Source organism: Ornithorhynchus anatinus, chromosome 3 (assembly GCF_004115215.2).
Source record: "Ornithorhynchus anatinus isolate Pmale09 chromosome 3, mOrnAna1.pri.v4, whole genome shotgun sequence".
In the NCBI taxonomy this organism is placed as follows: Eukaryota; Metazoa; Chordata; class Mammalia; order Monotremata; family Ornithorhynchidae; genus Ornithorhynchus; species Ornithorhynchus anatinus.
In genome coordinates this window covers 62559800-62585823 of record NC_041730.1, presented here as the reverse complement: position 1 = coordinate 62585823, position 26024 = coordinate 62559800, and the positions used below count along the sequence as shown (strand labels likewise).

The following is a 26024-nucleotide window of genomic DNA, read 5'->3' as shown; positions in this document are numbered from 1 at the left end:
ACGGTTAATCCCTTGAATTTCTATTCAGCCTATCAAAAAAGGCGAAACCACCTTTCCACCCATGGCCAGGTGAACAGGCCAAATATCATCTGGTTTTCAGGGTTTTTAACGACAGCAGTAATGTTTTCTTTCTAGCCTCTCCTGCCTTTGAGCCTGTTGTTCAAACCGAGTGAGGGGATCCCGTCCATTTGGGAATTGTTAGGAGTCCTAATCCCGAAGCCCGGTAATATCAAATGCAACGGGATCTAGTGAAATGAAACCGCGAATGAATCGGCACACATTCAGCAAAGCTTGGGGAGCGATTTTAGCGTCAGACTCAGCAGGTGAATTTCTTGTGGGGTCTTTTCATTAGATTAGGAAAAGATCATTAGTTTCCACTACAACAAGAGACTGGCAGCACGTGTTGACGGATGACAGCAGGCAGCCTGTCAAATGAAGAATTGTAATTAAGCCCAGATGAAACAAAGGTGTGGATTAATGTTTCAGTCGGAGGCCTAGAGGATAGATCTCCTCTTTGCCCAGTCACCTAAAGTGATACCGAGACAACTTAACGATCTGATTGATGTGGACTTCGCTAACGGCGGAAATTCAAAACGCAAGGATACTCTTAGAGATCACAACTCTTACTCGCAGGACCAAAAGACATACCCTGGGATCGGGGAAGGAAAATAGCTCCCAAATTACCAAATTTGTGTAAGAAAATGTAGCAAAATTCACTGTCCTTGTTGCCCAAGGGTGCAGGAGTCGTATATGGCTGACCATTTAAGAACCAAAAATAACACCCTCAAAAAGTGAGTTTACCAGCCCATCCTCCTCCCACCAAGGATCAGAGCAGCATCCTTTATCGCTTAAGAAAAATAAAAGCATTCTCCAGAGTCAGGTTTGGGGCGGGGAGAGCCTGGATTCGAATCTGCTCTATTAGATTAGATTGCCTAGTAGAAAGAGCATGGGGTTAGAAGGTAGAATCTAGACAAAGCTCTACCACTGGCATCGATTCTGTGTGGCCTCAGGCAGATCGTTTAGGCTTTCCATGTCTCAGTTTCCTCATTCCTCAAAAGGGCATAACAAAATAATAATAATCACAACTGTCTCTCCCTGACTTCACAGGAGTATTGTGGGGATGAATTGAGGTCATTGATTTGGAAGCCCTTTGGAAAAACAAAAAGGAAAAGAAAAAATTCAGGGTATTATTATTGTGTTAACTGGTTCCAGGAACAATGACACTTGGTTGTAAAGCTGTCCTAGGGTTAGCCTTGAAGAATAAAATAGACTCTAAAAGGAGCCTTGGGGTGTCATTGAAACAAGTTGAACGGGTTCATTTGAACTTGGATCAGACCAGGGCCCTGGGCGAACCAGCAGTTCTCAGACAAATAAGCTGAAAAATCCTCCCTTTAAATCACCGGGGCCCTGATTGCCCAGGTTGTTCAAACTTTAAAAACAACCTAAAATTCACTGTAGAATTTATAAATATGGAAAATTACTTTCCCAAGACAACTCACACCTTCTACTTACAAGACAGGCCTCCTTTGGGTCTCTGGCTTCTCATTCCGCTTAGCGGTGTGTGAGCCTCTGAAAACCATAGGGGGTTGCTGTCTTTTTCAAAGTTGGGCCAAGGTAAACCAAAAAATTAGCCAAACTCATCAGTCACCAGTCCAGGAAATTGCTGCATTGGCCCAGGGTTAAGATCACAACTAATGACCACATTTTAGTTAATGGCAGAGGAACATCCGCCCGTGCGAAGCAGCTTAACAACATACTGTCAGATACAGAGTCTTTTGCCACTTTTAAATTTGATAAAAACCTCCAAGCAGGTGTTGCTGCTCGTACTAGGGACATGAGATGGTTTTTTAATGTTACAGATGTGCCAGAGGAGACGAGAGAAGTGGATTGCATTTAGCTCACATAAATGCCCAATCTTTGCCCAAGTTAGATCGTGCATTTCCCCATTCAGCCCTGCCCCTTTTCCTCTCTTTCTGTAAATCTTTCACTTTCCTCCCCACCTCTTATGTTCTTCAACGGTTTTGTTGGTTGGTCTGTCTTTTTCTTCCTTTCTCCATTATCTGACTCTGCTTTCTTGCCCATCCTTCTGCGACTGACCTTGTTTCTCTGGCCCCCTCAGGATTGATGTCTCTCTTTTTCTCTCTTGTTTTCTTTTTCTCTGCTGCATGATTCTTCTCTTTCCTTGTGCCCTCTCTGTCTCTCTCCCACTCACTGTTTCTCTCTCTCACCCCCCAACCTCACCAAGAGAAGCAGTTTGGCCTAGTGGATAGAGCAAGGGCCTCAGATTCAGAAGGTCATGAGTTATAATTCCGACTCCGCCACTTGTCTGCTGCGTGATCCTGGGCAAGTCACTTCACTTCTCTGTGTCTGTTTCCTCATCTATAAAATGGGGATTGAGACTGTGAACCCCACTTGGGATAGGGACTGTGTCCATCTTGATTTGCTCGTATCCACCCCAGTGCTTAGTTCAGTGTCTGGCACATAGTAAGTGCTTAGCAAATATTATTATCAATATTATTACCTTCGATTCTTTAAACTTCATGGAGCCTCTCTCCAATTCTTACCCCCTTTCTTTCTCTCATTTCCCCCAAGTCCTGCTCTTCCCTTTTTATCTCTTTTTGGTTCTTCTAGTTTGCAGCCATTCTTTCCTTCCCTTTTGCCCTGTCCTTCACACTCTCCTCCCTTCGTTTTTCTTCCTTCTCTCTTCCTCATCTACATTTCCCTTTCTCATTCTCTCTCTCACCCCCCAGCCCCACCTTCTAGTCCTTAAACTTCATGGAGCCTCTCCCCAAACCATATCCCCTTTCTGTCTGTAATCTCCCCGGGGCCCTCCTCTTCCCCTCTTGTCTCTTTTTGCTGCTTCTAGTTTTTAGCCATTCTCTCCCTCCTCTTTCCTCTTTCCTTGTCCTTCATACTCTCCTCCCTTCCCTTCCTTTTCTTCCTTCCCTCTCCTTCTCTCTCTTACAAGATCCCCGCACAATGTGGCTTTCAGGGAAGCACAGCTCTGCCTTTGCTTTTCAGGATCTGGGCTTCTGATTGAAAAGTCCCAGAGAGGCCAGTGGGGAGTGGAGCCAGTTTTGCCCGGTGATGTAATGTTGTATTGATAACTGTTTTCAGAGAAGCAGCATGACCTAGTGGATAAAGCACGGGCCTGGGAGTCAGAAGGACCTGGTTTCTAACCCCAGCTCTGCCAGTTGTCTGTTGTGTGACCTTGGACAAGTCATTTAACTTCTCTGTACCTCAGTTACCTCATTTGTAAAGTGGGGATTAAATACTGTGAGCCCCTTATGGACTGGGTCTAACATGATTAGCTTGAATCTACGCCAGCACTTAGTACAGTACCTGGCACATTGTACCCGCTTAACCAATGCCATGAAAAAAGGGAGGTGGGAAGGGTGTTCTGCGTTTCCAGTTTCCTTTAGCCTGAGTGATCGAACAGAGTTGCTATAGCAACTTGAAATATTTTCTAACAGCTTCCAACAGTCAGCTCCCACATGAGCCAGTTCCATCTGTGGCAGTGGGATAATCCAGTTAGTCAGGGAAATTGGTGGTGGGGATTCCGAAGCGCCTCAGGAAGGCTTTGTGATGGTAACTTTGGGAGATGGTGACCCTCTGGGTGTCCTGTAACTGGACGGAAACATTCCGGGGCGACTCGGATGCTTTTGAACGGGGTCTTTGTTAACTGTGCTTCTGTTCATTCCAGGAAAATACCGAGCAGCAGATGAAGATAAAATTAATCCACCACCCTATTTAACCTGTGAGAGTTTCCCTCAAGCTGTGGACCACATCTTGCAGAATCTAGTATGAGGGATAATGGGAATCTGCACAAACTTGAAATTGAATTGTGATGTTTCAGGAATAAGCTGTCAAAATTGAACGCCCAGAAAAAAAAAAAACCACACCCAGACACATATGTGATCACATTTAACCAACCTTTATTGGCTTCTATTTAGAGCAAAAATATTGAAATGCATCCAGTCACCAGGTCCAACTAATTCTTCGTGTTTTTTATGCTAAAGAAGGTGTAGTCTAAAATAAGGAAAAGCTGAGATTTTGGGGGTAGTTCTCATAAAATATTCATCAGGTCAGACAGCAGCAGAAGAGTTAATCCACCACAGGGTGAAAGTTTGGCGATGTATTTCACTGCTGCTTTGGGCCAGGGTGGGGGTAAAGGGAAGGCGCTGGGATTGTGACTGAAATAGAAGGTTTTTTTTAATTATGAAAGAACACACTGAAAGGTGTATCGAGGAGTAGCTTTTAATATTGAGTACAACTGTAGAATCTATCAAATGTGCCAAACAAAGCAATCTAGAAGGGAAACTGAATTAATTTTTAGACCAAGCGATCAAGGAAATTTGCTTTAATGGATGCTGAAAACTAGATTATCTACTGTATTATTCCCAACACGAGTGACTTCTTTTTCTCTTCATTAGCCAGAGATGACTAATTTAAATTTAGAACCTGATTTTAATTTAAAATAATATTACCATTAATAACCTATTCATTGTAGATACCTATTATACTGGGTAACAGTTGTTTTGGAAATTTTATGTAAAATTAAAACTATCAGTATTTTACAGATGTTTTAATTAGACATTGTTATTAACAGGAACAGTGCAGAAACTAAAATCAAGCCCTTAATGTCTTATAGACCATACATTTTTGAAGTTAGTGTCCACCGGGGTCCTATTAGCTGTACATTTGCAAGATTTCATTATTTTTCCCTCTCACACTATGGGAAAAATCTTTTAGAAGCTATTGGGACAAATTCAAGCTTTTATGTACTCGGTTAGTACAGCTGTAAAGAGGAATTCTCATTGTTTAGCACGGATCATTCTTCCTCCGCACGTTCAATCCGCCAAAATGAAAAGGGGACTGACTCGGTAATGATTTTCCGAGCACATTTGCATACAGTGATAATCCAAGTCCTTGGCAGTTGTTTTACAGGGCTCTTGGGCATTAAATTATTAGAATATAATCGTAGCATTCACCTTATGGAAAGTCTAGTTGGTGTTAATGAGCTACAAGTTTGGATACTTGTTCAGAGAACCATCCTGGTCTTGGAGAAAGACACAGCTTTATGAAATGAGTTTATCACAGTATCGAGGTCCGGTGAATCTGCAAGGGAAAGAGGGCTCCTTGATTGTCCCAAGCTTCTGAGCGTGGAATCACATCACGGTTGCCTTTGCATTCAGGGCAGAAAGAGATATAACTGCACCATCCCCTTCCTTCACCTCCCACCTTTCACTCTCGAGCAGATCAAATCACTCCAACCCACATTCCGAAGTACAGAGAGAAGGGCCACCAAAAGTCTCTCTCAACCCTGAGGATGTTTAAAAGGTTCTTAGGACACTGGACAGGGATGCCCATGTGGGACTCCTGGAGTGGGTTTGGAAAAGAGGGTTGGTTAGCTTAGGACCTATTTTTGGTCAACAGTCCTGGACAAGTCCATGGCCGGAAAAGGATGAGGCAGAGAGGAACTTCATTTACTCATAGGGTCAACCGGCCAACTGAATGGGGGACGAGAACCTCTCCAAAGGAACTGCTCTGTTAGTCTCTGGTCTCAGGAGGAGCATGGTTCTTAAAGTCTGCTCTGTTGGTAAACAAAAACTCTGTCCAGGCCTTTCTTTAACAAATCATAGATGTAAAGGGATTTGGGGGAAGAGGCCAAAAGCCTTTGTGGGGTTTTTTGTTTTTCTTCAAAAAAGAAGGAAGTATCAGCTTGTTTGCCACCTTGAAGTGGGGCGGGGAGGTGGGGGTGGGAGGGGAGAAGGGTCCAGGTACTTCCGCATTATGCGTATTAGGATTGGACACTGCTCAAGATTCCTTCCTATAAAGGGAGGGACGTGGATCGAAACGAGATTCTGGCTGGAGGTGAGCAGATTGGAAGGGTGACACCGAAGCCATTCCAATAGGTGGCTGTCAGTGGGGTGGGGTGGGGGTGCAGCTTTTCCCCCATATCCAGTTGGGACATTTGACTGCAGTCAGAGGGACTTAAGTGAGCTAATAGGAAGACTTTCCAAGGGGATTGTGAGCCCTCTGAATATATGGCTACAGAAGACTAAAACCTCCTTTGCCGGAGACTTCAGAGGAGAGATATTATCGGGTATTTGAATGTGATGATTTAGGTGTAAACCTGCTAGGAGCTGGCAGTGGGGCTAGGGGCCCATCGGAGGTCCCTTCCAGCCCGGAGATTCTACGATGGGTATTTTAACATTGCGGCTGGTTCCCAAATGGATGCTAGGAATCTAAAATTTATTAGGGTAATTTAATTGTAAACTCTAGACTGTCAGCTCATTATGGGCAGGAAATGTGTCTACCAACTGTTATATTGTTACATAGTGCTCTGCACACAATAATACAATTGACTGTGCATCTAAATAGCCCTACAGGGTTGGAGGGAGGAATCATGGCTGGGTCGATTTACATATCGATTCTGTCGACTTCGTATCAGTTTGTAGGCTTAAATCAATGTACCACCTCTGTACCTACCTCTTTTTTCCTTAATTTGGTTGCTCGTGTGCTTAAGTTATCTACTGTAATTTAAATAAAAGCAAATAGTTAAGGACCTAATTTTGAGTATCTTCACATTATTGTCTTCTAATTATCTCTGGGGTACTCGGGGACTTGGGTGAAGTGTTCTATTTTCTGCCAAAGGAAATACTGAGGGCTAGGTGCTTAAAGCCCTGTTTTGCAGCCGTGATTTTAGATCCGCCTGTTACCGACTGGGGCAGCGCCATTCCAAAATAATTTGGGGCCAAAGGGTATTTTTAACAAAACTGGATCCCAACTAAGTCAGCTCATTGTCATTAACTGAGCTGAGGGATTGAGAATAGGGATTGAGAAATTACACGAGAAGTGGAAAGCTGCCCCTCAAGAAGCCTGCATCGAAAATGAGCGAGACCAGACAGGATGGAGAGGAAATGCTTGGAGGTAGGAGGGAGAGAATGTGGAGGTGAGAGGGGAGGCCTTTGTCTGAATGATAGTGGTTGGGTAGGGGGTGGTTCTTGGAAATCTTTTCATTGTTTTAAGGGGACAAGTGATGAAATTATTCTTGAAGAAGTTACATGGAGCCTTTGGGTGGGATAGAATGGAAGCGAGAGAGGCTGAGACACTAATCCTGCTGAGAGTTGGTTAGAAGTGGAGCAGAGCTGGGACTGCCAGAATGAAAAGAAAGGGTGGATATAAAAGAAAAATATCTTAAAGGAAGAAATGGAAGAACACGGACATGAAGGTGAGAGGAGTCTGAAGACTCCTTGGTCACGAGGCTAGTGATACTCCTGAGAGTGAGGGAGCTCTCGTGGGTGGAGGGAAGATCAACTTTTGGAGAAGCAGCATGGCTCAGTGGAAAGAGCACGGGCTTTGGAGTCAGGGCTCATGAGTTCGAATCCCAGCTCTGCCACTTGGCTGTGTGACTGTGGGCAAGTCACTTAACTTCTCTGTGCCTCAGTTCCTTCATCTGTAAAATGGGGATTAAGACTGTGAGCCCCATGTGGGACAACCTGATTCCCCTATGTCTACCCCAGCGCTTAGAACTGTGCTCGGCACATAGTAAGCGCTTAACAAATACCAACATTAACATTAACTTTTTGGACAATTACTATATTTTTAGGAGGTGGTGGGGCATCTAAGTGGAGATAGGCCAAGGAAGATACGATCAGATATGCTTTGGCTCTCCATGATCCGCTGATCAAGTTAAATACGGGATAAAAGGCATGACTAATACACAGAGCTGACAATAGGTGCCCTTACAAAATGCTGAATTTCATTCAGAAGAGGAATGAATGACCTTTTTGTTGGTGCCTGTGCGGCATCAAACTGGGTATCAGGCTGTCAGTCACAAAAGCTAGCGGTTTTCCCACAGGGTAGGGTGTTGTGGCAGGTAAACACACCCCCTTTTCTATTTCCTGGTTTCTTGGACCCTCTTTCTCCTCAGAATAAAAGGACCCCAAACTCAAAATGAAGAATACGGAAGACGACAACATGCCAAGAAACTAAAGCTTTCCATCGCATTAAGACTGACCACACAGGCTCGGTTAACTGAATACTATAGTATCTTGCAATTTATTAGGGAAAATTAAAAGTTCATCTCAGAGGTATCACAGGGAAATTCAAGTTTTCTAAAGCAAAAATAAATTTTCCCCCCAAAATAAATTACGGTTTCACTCCTCCACATGTCAAAACTATCCAAAGCCCCACGGGCGCTCCTTAGCTGGATGGTCAAGACCTGTATCAGACCGATTCAAATTCTCTTTGCCAGGCTGTGTATTTCTGAGTTAAATTCTTGGCGGAAGGTTTGGTGTGAGCTATCACATCCAGAAAGTCGGCTGTAGTCACTGTGTCCAGCTGGATTGCGGGTAAATCACTGCCGGCTACATTAAAAAAAAAAAAAATCGACCTGCTCTTGATCGATTCTTTCGCAGAGCTAATAGACGTTCTCTCAAGACAATGCATAATGCAGCATACCTAATGGTTAATGCAACGGAGTAGAGCTGGAAACAAAATTCTTAATGTGAGATTGAACAGGCTCAAGAGGGAACCCTGAAATCCCAGCCGAGAAATGTGACCTAAATGTATCTTTATCAACATATTATTGAATTTTTAGGTAGCGCCTTAAATGGACCCAGACCGGCAAGACAAATAGAGTGTTCCAAAGAAATCAGAGCCCGGGACCCCGAGGAATTTCTAGTCTAAAGGCCCCGGTGATCCAAGACCAGCAGCGATCACGGGGATGAGCCTGAAACGCGTTGCCGGTAGAAAAGCTCTTTCCGTGGGTGGAGGATCAGCTCCACCTGCTGTCCCAATTTGGACTATTAAACTAAACCGAAGAAGGTTGTTTCCGAGGTCAAAAATTACCTGAATGATGCTTTTCAAGGGCATTGAAGATTTTCCTCACAGGCCGCATGGCTGCTTCTTTGCAGACCAGCTTAATATCAGAGCCGGAGTAGCCTTCTGTCTCCTGGGGCGAGAACGAGACAATACGTTAGCTGGGCAGTCGGATCGCCCTGGTTTGGAGCCAACCGGGCCTCACGGCCGATTCCGCCACTTGGATTTTTCACCTCAGAGAGCCCCCTTTCCCTGCCCTCTCCTCTAGACTGAGTCCGTTACGGGGAGGGAACGTGTCTGCTAATTCTGTGGTAATGTACTCTCCCAAGCGCTTAGCACGGTGCTCCGCACGTAGTAAGCATTCGATAAATACCATTTGATTGGATGGATGGATGATGCTGTAGTGGAGAAGTTCTATTTCCAGCATTAGGCAGAGAAAATGGGGGTTTTGCAAAATAAGAGAAAAACACTCCGGGAGAAGGATGTTGCTGTCTCACCCACCCTTGTGTAAAATGAGGAAAATCTAAGCTGTTGAGGTTGAACTAGGAGCCAATAAAAGCAGGCAAGTCACGGCCTTAGCACACCTCAATCGATGGTATTTACTGACCTCTTACTGGGTTGCAGAGCACCGTGTTAAGCGCCTAGAAGGGTACCAGAGAGCTGGTAGACACGTTCCCTTCCGACAAGGAGCTTACAGTCTAGAGGCTACATGGATGTGAAGAGAAATCAGAGATGGGAGAGACCTCTAGGCTGCCTTATCCATCCCCCTGCTATACATTCACTAATTCAATCATATTTATTGAGCGCTTACTATGTGCAGAGCACTGTACTCAGCGCTTGGGAGAGTACACTACAACAATAAACAGACACATTCCCTGCCTACAGCGAGTTTACACTGTCCCCTTGGGATCTGCCCAGGCTTATACTCCTTTAAAACACCTGAACAGTGGGGACCAAAGCGCGACCTTACTCAAAATGACCTGGGAGCTTGCTGGCACCTGGGTATTCCCAGGGCTGCGGTCACCCTGGTACCGTGAGGTTTTCGTTCACCTGGCCAAGCAAGGGATATTCCAACTCCGTCCGGAGCTCCACTCCTCGGCTGTTGCTCAGCGGGGGCAGCCAGTGACGGATCATCGCCTGCCTGGCCTCTTGGTTTGGGAGATCCACCAGAATCCTCTTCTCCAGGCGCCGCAGCATTGCATAATCTAACTCCCTGAAACAGCAGAGACGGCGGCGGAAGAGGTGCCCTGAATTTAAGGATGTTCAGACAACACGACGATTCTAGACAGAAAGGTCGTTCTGGGCCGGGGACACGTCTAGCATCTCTGGTATATTGGAATAATAATAATGGTACTTGTTAAGTGCTTGTAAGCATTGTTCTAAGCACTGGGTTAATCAGGCTGGAACCAGTCCCTGTCCCACATCGGGCTCACGGTCTTCACCCCCATTTTGCAGATGAGGGAAACGAGGCACAGAGCAGTTAAGTGACTTGCCCAAGGTCACACAGCAGATAAGTGGTGGAGCTGGGATTAGAACCCAGGTCCTTCCAACTCCCAGGCCCGTGCTCTATCCACTAAGCCACTGTTGTACTCTCCCAAGCGCTTAGTACAGTGGTCTGCACACAGTACTCCATAAATATGATTGCTTGATTGTTAAATACGATTGCTTGATTGATTGATTGACCCCTGCAGGAACTTGCTTCCTGCTTTTACAGTTATTCAACAGCCCAGGCAGAGTGGTTCGACAGTGGCGATCAAACACTGGAGTGGGATATCTGGTCATGTCCTAGGAATGAGGCAAAAGCCAAGAAAGGAAATTTAAAAAACACATAAATAAGGAGGTATGCCAAACTGTTTTCAACATGCTTTCAACAGGCAAAAAAGAAGATCTCGTCATTCCACTTACGGTCCCAAATTCAAATATTAGACACCTTGTCTGGAACGTTCACCATTACACTGGTGTGCCCTTTAGAACAAGGCTCTAGTGGTCTGCTGTACTTCCCAAAGTGTACAGGATCAGGATTCATTTCAAACTGCTTTTTTTCAAAACAGTAATAATAATGTTGGTATTTGTTAAGCGCTTACTATGTGCAGAGCACTGTTCTAAGTGGAGGAGGAGGAGGAGGAGCACTGTTCTAAGTGCTGGGGTAGATACAGGGTCATCAGTTTGTCCCACATGAGGCTCACAGTCTTAATCCCGCTTTACAGATGAGGGGACTGAGGCTCAGAGAAGTTAAGTGACTTGCCCACAGTCACACAGCTGCCAAGTGGCAGAGCCAGGATTCGAACCCATAACCTCTGACTCCCAAGCCCATGCTCTTTCCATTGAGCCAAACTGCTTCTCTGGCGTGCCCTTTAGAACAATGCTCTCATGGTCTGCCGTACCTCCCAAAGTGTACAGGATCAGGATTCATTTCAAATTGGTTTTCTTCAACACAGTAGTGTTGCCACAATGGTTTGTGTATCGGTGAATATTTCTGCAAATGCATATCTGCTTCTCTGCTGGCAGTTTTAAAATTTCAAACTGAGGGAGAGGACCCTGTGTTTAATTTGTGTTGAATTCAGCCTGGCCCAGCATCCTGTAGGAAGGGAGGGGATGGGAAAGGAGGGAGAAGAGGATTAAATAAGTATAATTTGGTAAGAATGCTGAGGGTAACTTCTATGAGCTGTCAGAACCACGACAATGAATCCTCTGTCATTGTCAAGGCCCTCTACCTATAGCTTTCTCATTCTGAATCTGTCAGACTATTCCGAAAAAAAGTCAGGCAGCCGAAGAAAGCCAACAAAGGGGTGGACAGGGCACCTTAAAAACAGTGCCTTTCTTCATTGAATCATCCACGTCATTCCTCCCACTTTGATCTTAGATTGCACGGGCTCACCGGACACCTGGTTATTACGACAACCAAGTCCAGTTGGCACTGGACAACTCCTACCTCAATCATTTCCCAAGCTACTGGAAGAACTCAGCTCCACGACTAAAGATTACTTTATCCTTCCATGGGGTTTTCTTAGGTCTTAATTTGCTTGCTTAATTTCAGAGAGGACTTTTTTCCACCAACCACAAATTTCTAAGGTAATAATCTCGTCAGGAGTCTGTGGCGATACTGTGCAGGAGAGGGTGAACCGAGGGCAGTTTCCAGCAAACATCTCTAAGTGGGAGATGAAACTCTTCACGCTTGCTCATTTACTTGACTACAAATTCATCTTGTTTCTTAAAGGGTCCGAGATGCCTCCTGGGTGCGAGTGGGAATATTCAGGATCTAAAATCCATCTGTTCTGGTCTCTCCAGCCAAGCAATGATTTCCATAATCAGAATTCCCCAATATTAAAATGCATTCCAGCTCTACATCCTCAAGGGTCTAGAGTCAGGTCTTAACCTTTCCTAGTGGAGAAAGCACGGGCCTGGGAATCAGAAGGACCTGGGTTCTAGTCCCGGCTCTGCCACTTGTCCGCTGTGTGTGACCTTGGGTGAGTCACTTCACTTCTCTGGGCCTCAGTTACCTCATCTGTAAAACGGGGATTAAGACTGTGAGCCCCATGTGGGACAGGGACTTTGTGCCACCTGATTTACTTGTATCCACCCCAGCACTTAGTACAGTGCCTGGCACACAGTAAGAGCTTAACAGATCCCACAATTACTATTATTATTATTGTCTGAGAACAGACTTTAGATCTGTGGCTAACATCCTATTTTAATTTCCACTGGAGCTCTTTCTCCCCATAAGTAACCCAGGCTGTAGTTGAAAGATAGAGAGGGCCCTCTTGCTAACTTCCTAACCTTTGGCTTCAGAAGAAGGCACCTATCCCTGAATGCATTGGGTAAAGATGGTTATGCTAACAAAGGTGAGAAAAAGATCCTTCCATAATGCCTATATTGATCAGCTAATGCCCTAAAGCAGGAGATTTACCTCAGATCTGCTTGTGGCCTCAAAACAAACGGAATTCTCTGAAAACAAAGAAAATTCTCTGGCAGCTCTGCTTGATGAATGCACTTTTAATGCCATCAATAAGAATACAGTCATGCAAGGAAGGAAACATAGGATGAAAGTAAGACACTAAAGAATTATCCTATATTTTGGTACACTAAAATCAACCTAAGAAATATTCCCTTGACCAATTGCTACTCCCCTCAGAGATTTGCCAGTCTTTATCTGCTAATTTCCCTTTCAACCTCTTGCTGGGACTTGGGTAGGCCTCCCTAGCCCCCTAAAATGCTACCATCCCTTACCCCTAAAGAAATTAAGAGCGGGTGGAATGTGACCTAATTGTAAGTCAACCAATCAATAGTATTTATTGAGCATTTATTGCTTGCAGGGCACTCAAGATTTTGGCAGAGTACAATAGAGTTGGTAGGTAAAATCCCACCCCTTATGAGTTTACAATCAGTAGACTATAGACTGTAAGGTCTTTCTGGTTCAGTGTCTCCTCTACCAACTCTGTCGCATTGTACTTTCCCAAGCACTATAATGCGATGTTCTGCAGGGAAGAAGCCCCCAATAAATACTGTTGATTAATGGATCCATTTATAATTATCCTGTATTTACCCCATCACTTAGCACATCGTAAATGCTTAGTCAATCCTCAATTGCATTTATTGAGCATTTACTGTGTGCAAGGCACTGTACTAAGCGCTTGGGAGAGTAGACACATTCCCTGCCCACAAGGAGCTTTACTAACTAGAATGGGTTGGGAACCTGAATAGGGGACATCTATCATTTTATCTCAAGAAAATGCAGGCCAAATCACATCTTCCACCTTCAAAGCTCTACTCAAATCCTACCTGGTGGCGAGATCACGGGCTTTGGAGGCAGAGGATGTGGGTCTAACCTCGGCTCCGCCACTTGTCCGCTGTAGGACCTCGGGCAAGTCGCTTACCTTCTCTGTGCCTCAGTTACCTCATCTGTAAAATGGGGATTAAGACTTTGAGCCCCATGTGGGACAGGGACTGTGTTCAACCTGATTAGCTTGTATCTACCCCAGTGCTTCAGAATAGTGCTTGGGACATAGTAAGTGCTTATCAAATACCATAATAATTATTATTATCATTACCTCCTACATGAAGCCTTCCCTAACCAATTCATGATTCTGGTGTCAAACGATAATAAATGGATGCATGTCTATCTGTTGGTCTCTTGAGTCTAGCACTGTAGATGTCTGCCGGTGACCTTAGGCAAGCCACTTAACAGCTCTGGGCTTCAGTTCCCTCTTCTGCATTTTATATAAATTATTTATATTGACATCTGTAGACTCTAAGTTCCTCGTGGGCGGGGAACGTGTCTACCGACTTTGTTGTCTTGTACTCTCCCAAACACTTAGTACAGTGCACTGCACAAAGTAAACACTCAATAAAAATGACTGATGATCTGTGAAATGGGGATTCAATACCTGCTCTCCCTCCTACTTAATCGTGTGGGACCTGATTATCTTGCCTCTACTCCAGAGCTCAGTACAGTTCTTGCCACGTAGTAAGCGCTCAACAAATGCCACAGTTACTATTATCATTATTTATAATTTTCACTGCATATTCATATGGCCTTCTCCCCTACGCTACTGACCGCTGTCCTCCTTGAGGACACAGGTCTTGTTTTAATCTCTTGCGATTCCCCTTGCTGCCCAGAACGGTGAACTGCACAAAGCAGGCTGTGAATAAATACCGTGCCTACTGCAGGCCCAGTCCTTCGATTTTCCTGGAAGACATCTAAAGGATCTTCTTGCAACAGGGGTCCAGGCCTTGGAGTCTCTCAAGGCTCCATTTGCAATACTGTCTCAAATCCCTAGCTCCATTCTCTGCCCCCAGGGTTGTGCATTAAGCTCTTGGATTCCACAATCCAAAAGCCTTAGAGATTTCCCTCGGGATTCTCTATTGGAATAAAAAGCGGCAGGAGTATTTATATAGCTTCTTTACCTGGAAGAGGAAATCCGTTGCTGAGTATGAAAACAGATGACTTCAGCCTTGCAAATAAATATGAAATAAATACCAACCCACACATTTTTTCTTCACCAGCCTCTCTTCTCCCAAGGGGATTCCCCACGGAATAAAAATAAAGGAGATTAGCATTCTTCACTAATTGCCCAACAAAAATCGCTTTCCCCCCCGCAGGGTAAGTATAACCCTGTTTAGCATCTTGTAGATGTCATGTAATTGTCACACCAAATTACTAAGTGTGTGTTACCAAAGAGATGTGCTGGTCTGTTAGATTTCACAAGTTTCTGGCCCAAGAAGTGTTCCATTAATAAGTGGATATTTCAGTGGTGGTGGTGGTGGATAACTGACCATCGTTTGGCTTTATCGGGCTCTTGCTGCCCGGCCTCTTCCCAACATTCCCTCAGGCGGAATGAGCTGGATAAGGTGATTTTGGAAAGGAAGGGCCTTCATCAATATTCATAGGAGTCAACAGTCCTTTCCCCATTACCAATGGAGTGAAGCAACCTTGCATAATAGCTCCCGTTGGATCCAATTTACTTTCGCAGCCATGCTTGAGGATGCAATAATAAACCTGGAAACCAGTGTTAGGCTCTGTTTCCGGTCTGCTGGAAGACCCTCGCACCTCCATAGATCTGGAGTTTCGTCTAAAGTCCCCTGAGAATTTTCAGGAGTTGCCGTGTGCTCTGGAAGTATCCGCCGGGGGAGGAGACACCCAAGTAGGTGGTTTGGGCCTGCATGGCGGAGGTAATGTCCCGCTGGGGGATGGCAATCTATCTGAAGCAATTCTGGAGCAAAAAATCCAAGGTTTGGGGCCCAGAGATGGACAAGGGGGAGAGAGGAATAATAATAATAATAATGTTGGTATTTGTTAAGCGCTTACTATGTGCCGAGCACTGTTCTAAGCGCTGGGGTAGACACAGGGGAATCAGGTTGTCCCACGTGGGGCTTACAGTCTTAATCCCCATTTTACAGATGAGGTAACTGAGGCACCGAGAAGTTAAGTGACTTGCCCAAAGTCACACAACTAAGTGGCCGAGCTGGCATTCGAACCCATGACCTCTGACTCCAAAGCCCGTGTTCTTTCCACTGAGCCACGCTGCTTGCCTCTGGCTCCTGGGTGTTTCTGGAAAACAGGGTCCCAGAAGTGTGAGGCCCTGCTTTCTTGGGCGGTCCTTAGGTGGTTCGATTAGTATCAATCGTATTTATTGAGCGCTTAATGTGTGCAGAGCACTGTACTAAGCTCTTGGAAGGGTACAATATAATAATAATTATGGTATTAATTAAGCACTTACTCTAGCCAGGCTCTGTTCTAAGCACTGGGGTGAATACCAGGAAATGGGGTTGGATGCGGTCCCTGTCCCATGTGGGGCTCATAGTCTCAATCCCCATTTTACAGATGAGGTAACTGAAGCACAGATAAGTGAAGTGACTTGCCCAAAGTCACACAGCAGACAAGTGGCAGAGCTGGGATTGGAACCCATGACCTTCTGACTCCCAGGCCCGTGCTCTATCCGCTATGCCATCTTGCTTCTCTGATATATAACAACATAGCAGACACAATCTCTGCACACAAGACTTTACGGTCTAGAAGTTGAGACAGATATTAATATTAACAAATAAATTACGGAAATAAGAACAGAATATGGAGAAACGGATTGGTTTCCCATTAGTAAGGATGTAAGATAAGGATGCATCTTATCACCTTATCTGTTCACCCTTTATGCTGAATACATAATGAGAGAAGCCAGATTGGATGAAGATGAACGGGAGTAAAGACTGGAGAAAGGAATATAAACAACCTTCGTTATGCTGATGATACTACCCTAAATAGCAGAACGTGAAGACTGGAAGGGCTTATTATTAAAAGTTCAGGAGCAGAGCAAAAAGATGGGCCTGCAATTGAATGTCAAGAAAACATAGATCATGACAAGTGGAATTTTTCACACATACATAGTGGAGGGAGAGAAGATTGAAACAGTTGACAATTTTTCTCTCCTGGGATCCATAATCAATAAGAAAGGAACTAGTAGTCAAGAAATACACCGAAGATTAATGTTAGGAGGATTTGCTATGAAAAGCCTGGAAAAAATTATGAAATGTGCTGATGTAAAAATTGCCCCCAAAATATATAGTCGAAATAGTCGATTCTATGGTGTTTCCAGTGACAATGAATAGATCCGAATGCTGGACAGTGGACACATGGGACAGAAACTGAGTCTAACTTGATTTGGTTTTATCCACCCCAGGGCCTGGCACATAGTAAGCTCTTAACAAATACCAATATTATTATTATTATTATTATTATATTAGCCAGTGAAGTAGCAGCTATCAGCCTGGTGGAAGCCAGTTTTGGCTTGAGGTGACTTGTGCGGTAAAGGAGAAGTAGTAAGGCCTAGGAAAAGCAGTGTGGCCTAGCAGTGACAACATGGGCCTGGGAGTCAGAAGGACCTGGGTTCTAATCCCCACTCTGCCGCTTGTCTGCTGTGTGGTCTTGGGCAAGTCACTTTACTTCTCTGAGCCTCAATTACCTCATCTTTAAAATGGGGATTCAGAATGTGAGCCTCATCTGGGACATGGTCTGTGTCCAACCTTGTATCTATTCCAGTGCTTAGTACAGTGCCTGGCACTTAGTAAGCGCTTCACAAATGCCAGAAAAAGAAAAGGAGCTGAGCTAGGGATGGGTTGGGTTGGCTTGCGCTGGGATAGGGTGGGGAGGAGGAAGAAGCAGGGCAGCCCTCAGGAACCGCTCCTCAGCTGGGTTGTTTTCGGTGGTCTGCGCGGACCCAGGCACCAGCAGGGGATCCCAAGTCCCAGCAAACCCACCCAGAAAGCTGCCAAGGGGCAGCTCCGACTTCTTCTCTAGTCTGTAAACTCCTTGAGGGCAGGGATTGTGTTTAACCACTCCGCTGTGCTGTTCTCTCCCAAGTGCTTAAATAAAGACCACCGATGGTTGGCTTGGCTTAGGCCACTCTCGGCCCCAGAATTTTGGTCTATGCAGAGTCAATCGCTCGTGTTTTATCGAGCGCTTACTGTGTGCAGAGCACTGTACTAAGCGCTTGGGAGAGTACGATATGACAGTAATACAGACACATTCCCCGCCCACAAAGAGCTTGCAGTCTAGAGGTCTTCTGTGCAGTCCGGGAGGCCAAGGTGATGGCCTAGAACGGTGCTAGACATCCTTCGTTGCTCAACAGCATTTTCTTGCTGAATTCAGATCCCAGAATTCAGACTCCAGGAGTCTGCCAAGAAGAAAGCTCACAGATTGGTCTTCTAGCCCCAAGCGAATACACCTGGGTGGAAACAGCTTCCCCCAGAACCTTTCGTTCAGAAAGATCCCCAGATAACCAAGAATTCAGAAGGTGACACTGCCTTGGGGGCCCTTCAAGTCAGCTCTTATGGATCACATCCCCTGGGTTCAGAGATGGAGGTCCCCGAGAATTCCACAATTCAGAAGGAGAAGGGGTGGGTCTCTCCTAGCTAGACTACAGTCACATTATGGGGAAACGAGCTTTCGAACGGACCTCAAGAAAGCGTGGCCTGGTGGATAGAGTATGGACTTGGGAGTCAAAAGGACCTGGGTTCTAATCCCCCTCTGCCACCTGTCTGCTGTGTGACCTTGGGCAAACCACGACACTTCTCCGGGCCTCAGCTACCACAGCTTGTAAGATGGGTATTAAGACTGTGAGCCCCATGTGGGACAGACGGTGTCCAACCCGATTTGCTCGTATCCACCCCAGCGCTTAGTAAAGTGCCCGGCACATAGTAAGCGCTTAACAAATGCCACAGTTTCCCTCTTGAGGAAGAACATCTTACCACAATGTTTTCTTCTAACTTTCTTCTTTTTCATTTGGAATTATCTGCCCGAGGCTTAACTTTCCCCAGGGATAATATGGGAGCGGACCTAGTATTGGCCGCTACAAGGCAAGGAGGGGCTGGGTCAATTTGGACTTGAGTCACACCTTGGTTTCATCACCCATCAGCAGCCTGTTAAGTAGACATCTAAAGATAGGATTTGCCTTAATGGCTCAGTTAAGTATCCCGTCTCCCTCTGGACCCCTCTGTATGGGTTTATGAACACTCAACAATTAAGGCAGGTCAAATTAGCCCTAATGGTGCATGTTTAACATGTCTTAGATGGCTATTACCTTAAATGATAATATTGAAGATGCGACATTTATTATTGAGGGGGTTGGGTGATTTGTTTCATCTTGTTGCTTATCTAGACATGAAATGGCATGATGAGTTGGCATTTCTCTTTTCCTGGCCAACCTGTGGACCCCAAAGAGGCCAGGCTCTTGAGAGGGCAAAGACAGGGAGCCTGGCCCTGTTGGTGAGAAGGGAAAAAGCTGGCTCTCCCAAAAGGGAAATGGATTTATGTGGGCAAACGGGGTCCCAGTTAGCCACTTAGAGGGGGCCAGAGGAGCCAACAATTGATTTTGAGAATGGAGCAAACTTGAGGTTGGAGCATCGAAGGGGCGAGTCTTATGGGGAAGAAGAGAAGGAGACAGGGAGGGGGAGATTGAAGAAGAAAAGAAGTAGGCCAGGAGGGGAGGAAGAGATTGGAAAAACCGCCCACGCACGATCCTGGTGAGAACCTGAGAGGCATCCTCTTTATCCTCCCAAACCACCTCTTAGCTCATCTGCTGAGGCAGGCTGAATAATCCTCTTCCAGGGCCCCTGGGGTTGAACCTCCCTCTTTTTTGCCCAATATGCTGTCTGCCTGAGGCACCGGTGATGCTTGTTAATGGTCGCAGTGGCCGGGTGGCTGGGCACCAGACAGCGGGCATGCCCCATGGGCACCGAGAAAGGGGATCACTCAGCCCTCAGGCACCGGGCAGGGAGAGAGGGAGCAACGCCAGCACTTTGCACTTATGAGCACAGTGGGAGCCCCACAGGTCCCCAGGGTGGGCTGGGGCTGCAACTTGATGACAGAGGCAAGAAGCAGAGCCGCCATCTTGGTTCCTCCTCCTGCCTCTTTCCAATTCCAAGAGGTGGGGTGGGCTAGCTTTGGCTATCCTTCCTGCTCAAAAAGAAGCATGGCCTGTGAGAAAGAGAACAGGCCTGGGAGTCAAAGTATCTTGGTTCTAATCCCAGTTCTGCCAATGGCTTGCTGTGTGACCTTGGGCGAGTCACTTCACTTCTCTGTGCCTCAGTTCTCCCTCCCTCCTACTTAGACTGTGACAGGGATTATATTCAAACAAATTAACTTGTATCTACCTCTGTTCTTAGTGTATGATGCAGAGTAGGCACTTAACAAATAACATAAAAAAAAAAAGAAAACTGTGGGGGTAGAACAAATGACACAGTCCCCATATAACCAAGTCTACGGGGCCCATCACTCTCAATCTCTCTCAAGTAGCGAACCCTCGGTGGCCTCCATGTGCCTTGGAAAATGTCCTTCAGAGAATAACTAACCCAAATGAGTCCACTTATTTCCCCAAAGTTAGCAATGTACTCATCATATTCACTAGAAGGCAAAATCCATGATTATTTGTCTTTAAAAAGTAGTCAAAATCTCTTCTAGCATCTATGGTAATTTACTTTTTTTTGCTTTACTCCTAAAGGATAGGCTCTTTTACTAGAGGGTCTTAGGTTGTTTAAATAATTACCACTAATACTGCTTTAAAGGAGGGAATAAACTCCATCTTAGCTTTCTGCGTCAGTTTACATGCTTATATGAAAAATGAAAGCTCATGTATTCAGAAGAAAAGACCTGCATTTCATGTACAGAAAACATACTGAATTTGCATGAGAGGGATACATTTCTAGTATAAAGTTTTAGAAAAGTACAAACAAACATCTGGTTATTGAGAAGAATGGAGTTCCAAATGGAGATGATTCATTCTCTGGTTTACTTCGCTCTTATTACGGAGGAGAGTCTCCTCTCGGCTTGCTGAAAGTTCCATTTTAAAACCCATAAAATCCCAATGGTCTTATTTTTAGAGTAATTTTTGAGCTTCGGAAATCTTTAAGCACCTTACCGTTCTATATCTATCAAACACAGCTTAGCTTAAACATAGTAAATAACTTGGCTTTAAACGCCATTGGTCCATATGCTGTCTTGATTGAGGATTATTCCTCTGCGGCCCAGATAGCGACGAGTGCAGAATTTAAAAGTAAAAAAGCTCCAAATTAATCTTCAAATGCTTTGACCAAATATCAAGGCTTTTCCTGCCATCATCTCAATAAAATCTTTATCTGGGCTAAGAGGCTCGTGCAAATGTATTCAAAACATCCTCTCCGGATCTCTTACCAGGGCAGATTGGAAGCTGCTAAGACGAACACCAGATCCTCAGACCGGGCCAAGCCGTCCATCTGCACCAATAATTCCGTTTTCATCCTCCGACTGCCTTCGTGTTCTCCCCTATCAAGATGCAGAGAGAAGTGTTTGCCGACATCCGGCGTACCAACCCGTGTCTTCCCCGCAGTGACATTCCCAGCCCTGTGGACCTGGTCACAGCACAGTCCACTGGTGGCACAGCGAGACTCAGCTCCATTAATAGCCAGGCATCAGGACACGTTTCTTTTCTTTCCTTTTTTCAAAATGTGGCATTTGTAAAGTGCTTACTATGTGCCAGGAACTGTACTAAGTACTGGGGTAGATAAAAGATAATCAGGTTGAACACGGTCCACGTCCCACAGGATTAATCAGCATTTCACAGAGGAGGTAACTGAGGCACAGAGAAGTGATTTGCCCAAGGTCGTACAGCAGACTAGTAGTGGAGCCGGAATTAGGACAGAGGTCCTTCTGCCTCCCAGGCCCAGGCTCTATCCACTAGGCCACTCTGCCTTTCTCAATTCGCTGCATTAGCCGGAGAGCTGGAGGAGTCCAGGAAAACACACAATTTGATATTGTCTTGGCATAAAGATAAACAGAAAGGAAAGAATTGAACGCTAACATGGAAGTCCCTCGTCTGCTGCGGGGCCGTGGGCAAGTCACTTAACTTTTCTGTGCCTCAGTTACCTCATTTGTAAAATGGGGATTAAGAGTGTGAGCCCTATGTGGACGGGGACTGTGTCTAACCTGATTAACTTGCATCTACCCCACAGTGCTTATCCAGTTCCTGGCACATAGCAAGTGCTTAACAAATACCATTTGAAAAAAAAAAAGAAAAAGTTCCACTTTTAGTGGGTTGGGGGGAAAATGAGTGGGTCCTATGGAAAGAGAGGATGGGAATAATTAGCAGCCTTGGTAGCAGATGAAGCCAATTCCAGCAGCCCTTAATTTATAATGTTCTAAATTACAACGAACGACTCGGCGTTGTTTAATTTACACCATTTTCATTCCACATCGCACTGAGTTCAACTTTATGACACAAGCCTCCTTTACATCACTTGTTCCTGCTTTCCACCTCCAGAACAGTCTCTTCGTCGCCCAGGGAACCACGGGAGATTGGGGAAAACATTTTAAAAGCCATGAGGGAGACAGAGAGGGAGGTCAATAGTAAAGAGGGTCAGGGACAAAGCAGAAGACGTCGTACGGCAGACTGCTTCTCGTGGAAAACACCCAGAGCCAGGTCAAAACAGTCAGCTCTTCCACTGACAAGGTCTAATTTAAGGGCTTTTCCATCGGCCTGCCAAAAATCTGTAACGTTATTAGGAGGCTCGTTTTGATGGTAAATGTCGATGGGCTTTAAGCCGTCAATCACATTCACAAGGAAAAAAAGATAACGACACCGAGATGTTACTTGGGAGCTAAGGAGAGACAAACCCTCAGTTACCCTGGAGCTGTGCCTCTCTGACTCATCACCGATTCCAGCTCATCCAAGAAAATCGTGGAAGGCGCGTGATACCGGGCCAGTTCAAACAACACCTGTGAAAACAAGACCATCCACTGAGATCCACTAAGGGAAGCAGCAAGGCCTAGCTGAAACAGCATGGGCCTGGGAGGCAGAGGATCTGGGTTCTAATTCCGGCTTTGCCGCGTGTCTGCTGTGTGACCTTGGGCAAGTCACTTCACTTTTCTGTGCCTCAGTTACCTCACTGACAAATGGTGATTAAAGCTGTGAGCCTCATGTGGACACGGTCTGTGTCCAACCTGATTATCTTGTAAGCTTGTTATGGGCAGGGCACGTATGTGCAAGTTTGTCTGTATTTTACTCTCCCAAGCATTTAGTACAGTGCTCTGCACATAGTAAGCTTTCAATAAATAGCATTGATTGATCTTGTATCAACAGTGCCTGGCACATAGTAAGCACTTAAATACCCACCCCCAAAAAATAACCTCCAAGGTTGACTAGGCATAGAGGGCTGGTCTTTCACTTGGACCCCAGCACCGGCAGTATCAACCACAGAATCATGAGAAAGAACCCCCAGATGTGTTGGATTCTTCATTTTGCACTGCTTACACACACAGAGAAGATATCTCTTCCCAAGAGATCATTATAGAAGTCACTGCTCTTTGCCCTAAATCTTCAGTTAGGTAAGCTTCATGTCAAAGTGTCTAAATAATATTGGTGATGATCATATCACGTGGATCAATCTTACAGTTCTGGGGAGTTACCGCTAGCCTCACTTCCTAGACAGAAATCCTCATGCTAACGTGGCCTGATTGATAGAGCGATTTAGGGCTTCATGCTCCTTCCACCTCCACCCACAGCCACCCTGAGCTGCCCCAGGGTCTGGGCAGACCTGCAGCACCCTGGGAGTGGAAAAGGGATGGAGTGAGGAGAACCACTGGCAGCCCTGTGCCCGGGTCAGGTGGCTTCAGGCTAATCGGGTGGCATGAAAGAAGGCAATGTCCATCCCAATCCACCTCTGTTTCCACAAGCAAAACCCAGCGCTTCCCTCTTCTGCTGGATTCAATCGCAGCACGCATTCTATGCGCTACTCCGCAAGAGCATGGGCCTGGAAGTCAGAGGATCTGGGTTAATCAATCGATCAGATTTAGTGAGCACTTGCTGTGTGCAGAGCACTGAACTGAGCGCTTGGGAGAGTACCATGTAACAGTTGGTAGACACATTCCCTGCCCACGAGCTTAAAGTCTAGAGGGGGCTAGACATTAATATAAGTAAATCAACATTAATATAAGTAAATCAATTACGGATGTGTACATAAATGTGTGGGGGGTTCTAATCCCGATTTCACCACTTGCTTGCTGCGTGATATTGGGCAGGCCACTTTACTTCTCGGTACCTCAGTTTCCTCATCTGTAAAAGAGGGAATTCTCCTTTCCCCTTAGATTCTGAGCCTCATGTGGGACAGGGACAGTTTCTGCCTGGATTGCCTTGTATCTATCCCAGTGTTTAGTACGGGACTTGACACATCGAAAGTTCTTAACAAATACCACAGTGATTACTATTATTAGCGCCTTTAAGAAAATGGGGCAGAATCTCCTGTCTTCAAGTTATCGCTGAGCAGGCCCAAGCGCACATCCTAAATCCTGGTGGCTCTTTCACTTCAAGTTTAAAGACAGGGGCTTCAGAATCCTCCGACCATCCAGACATGAGAAGAGGCGACAACTCGTGGAACAACGAAAGTTGCTGGTTGGCCAAGTTGGGAAGTAATCAAAGCCCATCCTATGGGACCTGGTGTCTCTTCGCTGTCACTAAAAGGAAACTGGTGACGATCAACGTTCGAACCCAGCCCGGGGGCAAAATCTATGGGGCCTATCTACCCCAAGACCCAGGAAGTTGAGGCCTGGACCATCGTCTAAGCAGGCCTGACTTCACTCTTGGGGTTTGGGAAGCCACACGTGAGAGATGTGTTGGCTGAGGTGGTGGTCTCAATGGGCGGCCAGGATTTGGGGGGCTCCAATGGATCCAAGGGGGCCTTCCGGGGGCCTTCCGGGGGTCATGATGCATCCCAGTCCAATTCCACCATGATCACGGCTGTGCTTGCGGAGGGTCACTGTTCCCTAATAATAATGATAATAATAATAATAATAATAATGATAATGGCTTTTGTTAAGTACTTACTATGTGCCAGACACTGCACTAAGCACCGGGGGTGGATACAAGCAAATCAGGTTGGACACAGTCCCTGTCCCATGTGGGGATCAGAGTCTCAATCCTCATTTAACAGATGAGGTAACGGAGGCCCAGAGAAGTAAAGTGACTTGCCCAAGGTCACACAGCAGACAGGTGGTGGAGCCGGGATTAGAACCCATGACCTTCCAACTCCCAGGCCCGTACTCTATCCACTCTGTCAGAACCAAGACCGCCTACCCAGGGGGACAGTGGGACCAACTTCCGGGTCCAGGTTGGGACCTCCGCTGAAAATGACCTTCTAGAGCAGAAGGGAAGAAAATAGCAGAGACGTTAAAAGCAAAGTGAACGCGTAAAGATACTTGGAGCAATTTAACCTAACGATCTCAAAGGACTTTAAGGAAGTCATAAAACAGCCGGGATTAGCAGGGCCGAGGGATGGTGGGCATCAACAAGTGGCGTGCATTTGCTGAGAGATCGCTCAACTATTCAATAGCAATCATAGACTTAAGAGGCATGAACATACGCACAGTCACCCATTAGGAGGGTCGGAAGCATACACCAAACTGTTCCCTATAAATAACTCTTTAATTGAAACAGGAGAAACAACTTCAGGAAAACGCTCCCTGGTTTAAGGGAAAGGCGTTAAGAGTTTTCTTTTCTCTGAAAGCCTTCTCAATGAGGAGGGTGAGCCCCTGCTGAATCTAGAAGTCCTGGAGGAAACTATTCTACTGATTCTCTAGTGCCGGAGAAGGACACAGAAGAAAATGAGGCCAGTAGTATGTGGGCTGAGACCCTACCAACTGGGCAGAGGGTACATGTTTTCCTTCTTCGCTTATATTTTTCAATATATGGATGAGAGTGGGGGAAGAGGACTGACCCTCTTCTGCTTCAGTAATTCACCATGGATTGAGCCGAATGATTCTCTAATATCTCTAGGCTGCAAGTATGAAAGGCTTATACTCTTTGAAAAGTAACTTAACTAAAGCTTTGCAATAAGCAGGTCTCTGTGGTTGGGGCCATCAGAGAGGGCAAATTAAGACCTTCTTATCTGCTCATTTCAAGTAAAGTTATGTTCACAATCCAGCCCTATTTTCAAGGCAGGCAGACCTTTCAGAACTGTATCTCCTGGAACAGCAGTGTGTTTAAGGAATGTATTAAGGTGCACTAAGGGTAAGGAGTACAGAAAACCCTACTTTTCTCTCTCTTTTTGGGGGGAGGATAGGTAGTATTTGTTAAGCGCACTGTACTAAATGCTGGGGTAGATACAGGGTAATCGGGTCGGACACAATCCCAGGCTCATATGGGGCTCACAGTCCTAACTTCCATTAGAACTCCCATTTAGAA

The 26024-nt window shown here is 45.6% G+C and overlaps 2 protein-coding genes across 3 annotated transcripts in view; one reads left to right on the top strand and one right to left on the bottom strand.

Moving 5' to 3' along the window:
- The window catches only part of HDHD2 (haloacid dehalogenase like hydrolase domain containing 2), a 37183-nt gene extending 30610 nt beyond the window's left edge, over window positions 1-6573 (top strand). The window contains exon 7 of the mRNA XM_001505780.5: window positions 3704-6573. Within this exon, the coding sequence (XP_001505830.1) occupies window positions 3704-3807 (104 nt within the window). The 3' untranslated portion in view covers window positions 3808-6573. The remainder of the gene's footprint in view (window positions 1-3703) is intronic.
- A 1459-nt stretch (window positions 6574-8032) lies between these two features.
- Window positions 8033-26024, bottom strand: part of KATNAL2 (katanin catalytic subunit A1 like 2) — a 70196-nt gene continuing 52204 nt past the window's right edge. The window contains exons 12-16 of one of the 2 annotated variants that reach the window (XM_007659878.3): window positions 22473-22564; window positions 21005-21115; window positions 9877-10039; window positions 8857-8959; window positions 8033-8372 (exon numbers count right to left, since the gene is read on the bottom strand). In XM_007659878.3, the coding sequence (XP_007658068.1) occupies window positions 8233-8372; window positions 8857-8959; window positions 9877-10039; window positions 21005-21115; window positions 22473-22564 (609 nt within the window). In that variant the 3' untranslated portion in view covers window positions 8033-8232. Of the gene's footprint in view, window positions 8373-8856; window positions 8960-9876; window positions 10040-11210; window positions 11405-21004; window positions 21116-22472; window positions 22565-26024 lie in introns of those variants that run through there. The other variant, XR_003757889.2, reaches the window with a different exon arrangement.